This window comes from Primulina eburnea, chromosome 4 (assembly GCF_022965805.1).
Source record: "Primulina eburnea isolate SZY01 chromosome 4, ASM2296580v1, whole genome shotgun sequence".
Classification (NCBI taxonomy): domain Eukaryota; kingdom Viridiplantae; phylum Streptophyta; class Magnoliopsida; order Lamiales; family Gesneriaceae; genus Primulina; species Primulina eburnea.
Genome location: NC_133104.1, coordinates 39685809 through 39689705, shown reverse-complemented (window position 1 = coordinate 39689705; position 3897 = coordinate 39685809). Strand labels below are relative to the sequence as shown.

Genomic DNA, 3897 nt, shown 5'->3' with positions numbered 1-3897 from the left:
AGGCGTGGGAACGTAATCTTAACCCGATTGGATGAAAAGAACATCTTAAAGTCAGAAGTCAAATAAATTCCAGAAAAAGGATAATGTCAACCAGAAAGTACACGTTACACTAAGCTGATTGCCAGTTGTTCGAGGACACACGCAAATTAAAGCAGAAATTATTCGAGGGCTGTCCGAAATTCAATTCCTTAGGGGCAACGGACCACGGATCCATAGAAAAGTCTCGCATTAGTAGATTATTTAAATGGATTGTCCAGTTTGAATACACAATGTAACATACATACTATTATATTCAAGTTGCTTAGAGTTGAAATGGTTCGACTTAATTCAACTCATCCACACCGGGTGACGTCCCAAAGAAAGGGTTGTGGAATATAAATCAAACACACAAAAAAGTTGTAAAGTAAGAAAGAAATCCTTTCCTTGAAAATAAAAGTAGAAATATTTACAAGATTTCCACATGCTCACTTTCTGCCAGCTAAGGGAGACAAGTAATGACCACCAACCCAAGACTTTTCACTCTAAGAATTCCCGACTCCCCCAACCAATTTCAAATCTCTCCCCCTTCTAACAAACCAACATTTAAAAAGAAAAGAATGGGCCCCCATTGCATCTACCATTCTCTGTGCATATATTTCCGAAACCTGTCCAGCCAACTACTTTTAACTACCTTCACCAAATAAATCCACTTTGTAAGTAAATGCCATTTACTATGTACAAAATGCCCAGCTCATTATACTACCCCTCTAAGAAAAGAATATCTCGCCTCACAAGTTGCTTTTTACCAATCAAGAATAGGATCTGATCAATCCCAAATTGTATAGATTCCTCCTCACAAGGCTTCCAATTGAGAACAACATGGCACCTCCCGTACCCACCGTGGCCTCTTCCTTTTCGCCTTTTTGGTGGTATATAAAGGGCAGTTCCTTTACTTTCAGATTACTCAAGCCAATCCTCTGCCGAACCGATTCAATTATCTTGGAATCTGGAACGTTCCCTAGGGCATCCGTCACGTAAAAAACATTATGGGCCGTTTCAACGGCCGTGGATATCTCAGCCCTTGTGACATTTAGGCCATTTTCACGAAATGTTCGAGTCACATCAGCTAGTAGTCCTTTTCTATCAGATGTACACAACTCAAGCCTCACACCCTGTGATAAAAGAAACAAGAACGTTCAATTATTATAACCGAACAAGAGAAGAGACCATATCAAATGAACGACTAAAGAACCACTTTCAGACCTGAGACGCCCTCCTTTCAATTGCAGCTCGTAAGCAAAGAACAACACGTTGTTTTTCAGCTTCTGAGCTAATCGGGGTTCCATCCATGTGTCTCATGAAGAATTCCTACAATAAAAAACCATTTTATTCCATTTCACCTCTAATCATACAATAGTCGGACACACCACAAGAAAATATTCAACAAAAGTTAAAAGAATATATGTATACCAAGGATGCTCTATCTCCGGTTGTGTCAACAGTGGCATGAAATACGACATACTCCATGTCCGTTAGCGTGCAGATGACATCAAACAAAAGCTTGGTTCGATCCTTGGACTGAATATTTACGACCGAATAATCTCTCTCCAAATAATTCTGAACTGAGACAATAGGGGAATCACCACTAGTCTTGATTATTGGTTTCCTCTCATAATCACGATCGGCAAACATCATTTGATGAAGCCTTCTCTCAGTATGGGTGACAGCCATCGAGACGACGGTACTGGCACTTCTGATATCATTATCACCTTTAAGCACATTCCTCAACATGGCCTCGATTGTTTCTAGTTTATGCAAGTCCTCAATCGGCGAGCCCGAATGGTCATCCTTTATGTAAATCAAGGAAGCAATTCGACCATTGTGAGTCCAGACCTTAGCTTCGACCACATTGCAGTTCAAATCGGATAGAACAGCAAAAACTTCAGACAAAAGACCAACTCGATCTGTACCAGTTAATTCTAATGCTGTTAAGCCGTTGAAACTTCTAGCTCTTTTGCAGTGAACTGTCTCAAGAGACTGCAATAGCAAGGCCAAAATCATCAATTAACAACAGATTAAATTAAATTTATCCATATCTTCTTGATTAAACTTTGATAAATCATTACAAAAGAAAAAATAATTACCTGTTCAATGTAACTCAACACGCTTTCGTCGGTTAATTTGTTTCCGTTCATATCGGTCACATGAAAAACTGCAGCTTTCACAAGAAATATGAAACCGTACAGTGAGAACAACCTCATTGAAAACCAATAAAGCCCATTTATTATGTGGATTAAAGGGCACTTAAAGCTAAAGGGGAAAAAACAGCGGCGAGTGTCGGGTACGCACCGTCCATAAACCACAGACCATCTGAAGAAATATAAGCCTTTTCAATCGACAGATTCAAATCTATAAGAATTTGAACTGCATCCAACAGGATCCTATGCTTTCTCCCACTATCGATCTGCAAGAAAATAGAAACTAATTAACCACAATATTCCTAAATTTACATACGAATTGTATTAACTTTTACTAATAAGCGGCTTACCATGACTCGCGTAGCGGTTGCGCAACCAGCATTGTCGATCATGACCCTGCAGATGGCGACGGGGAAACAGTCAGATGAGGGCATTGTTGGAATTTTATTCAAGGGACGGGAAGATTGAAGACCGAAAACTGACGGAGTCACAGAAACTTGAAAGGAAAGAAATCAGCAAAAAAATAAAATTATTACATAAAATTTTGAATAATTCTGTAGAGATTTCTTCAATTAAACAATGAGTGAGGCGTTAACTCTCCAGAGATTTGGAAAATAGGGAATAATCATCAAATCCTAACATACCAGGTTCAGTTAAATCTCTGTCGAAGGAGATAAACAGGGAACTATAAAACTTTCTAGTTTAAACAGACCTTACAAAGCCCGAAAATCGCTGTAATTTAAAAACGAAAAAACTGAATCCAAACCGGGGAGTGTTTTTTGAGAAATCGCAGAAGAAAAATTATTTCCACCAAAAATATCAGAGCAACTTTATCTAGAAAAACCCAGAAAATAAATTTTACAATAATATCCGGTGGAAAGTTTGAACCCAGAACATTTTCCACAAACCAGAAAACTCGTAATAAGCACAAAATGACACCCCAAAATCGGATAATAAAATTTAAAATCCCGAACGATACACAGAAACCCCTCTCCCCTCCCAAAAAAAAAAAAAAGAAATATAGAAACGAATCTTTCAACAGCGGAGACTCTCTGATACACACAGTTGAAAGATGACGAAGAAATCAAACCTTGGGGTAGACATTCTAGTAATAAGCTTCTCATATTCATCCAAATACGTTGGCCACTCCATAATACTTCTACTCCTTGAAAAATTCAAAAAACAAAAATCAGTGGCTCCCGAAACTCATAAGACCGTGAATTCGACCTCAGTGGATATTGCGGACCTTATTCTCTCTCTCTGGGGAAAACCCTGGCAGACGAAGCATTCACGTTCAGTAATTTCTCTCTCTAAAACATCCACAGTAGGCTGGATTGCTTTGGTTCGCTCAAGAGGAAGGAGAGTATTTATATAAGGTAATAATTATTTTTTAAAAATTTAAATATGATTATATTAAAAAAATTACCAAAATAATGGGATTTTTTAAGTTTTCTTAAAAGCTGGGTCCACGGAGAGAAGTATTGGCCAATCACATGCGTGACTAATGCTGGCTGCCCGTGCTGACCAAATTTGGCAATTCCTTTTTCAAAAAAATTCAACTGGGTAAGAATTGAAAACTTTAAAATTTCTCTTTCATTTCTTACGGAAAAATAGAGGTAATGTTTTTGTTAAAAGTTCGATTGAAAAAAATATTAGAAATCTAAAAATAATAGCCACGCCTATTTCCAAAAATCTGCACACAATTGGCATGTATTCGCCG

General features: G+C 38.0%; 1 protein-coding gene across 1 annotated transcript; it reads right to left on the bottom strand.

Moving 5' to 3' along the window:
* Positions 1-404: 404 nt before the first annotated feature.
* LOC140828850 (ACT domain-containing protein ACR8-like) lies at positions 405-3540 on the bottom strand. The gene is made up of 8 exons (XM_073191712.1): positions 3424-3540; positions 3268-3342; positions 2528-2573; positions 2329-2443; positions 2124-2191; positions 1450-2016; positions 1243-1347; positions 405-1151 (listed from the first exon to the last, which is right to left on the bottom strand). Exons 2-8 carry the CDS (start codon positions 3327-3329, stop codon positions 789-791), a joined length of 1326 nt encoding a protein of 441 aa, XP_073047813.1. The 5' UTR covers positions 3330-3342; positions 3424-3540; the 3' UTR covers positions 405-788.
* Between the last annotated feature and the right edge of the window lie 357 nt (positions 3541-3897).

Coding starts and splice junctions, on each gene's coding strand:
- LOC140828850 (XM_073191712.1), bottom strand. CDS start 3,329: ATGGAGTGGCCAACGTATTTGGATGAATATGAGAAGCTTATTACTAGA. Junction 2,192..2,328: donor TGGTCTGTGGTTTATGGACG/GTGCGTACCCGA, acceptor TGAAAGCTGCAG/TTTTTCATGTGACCGATATG. Junction 2,017..2,123: donor TGTTGAGTTACATTGAACAG/GTAATTATTTTT, acceptor TTGCTATTGCAG/TCTCTTGAGACAGTTCACTG.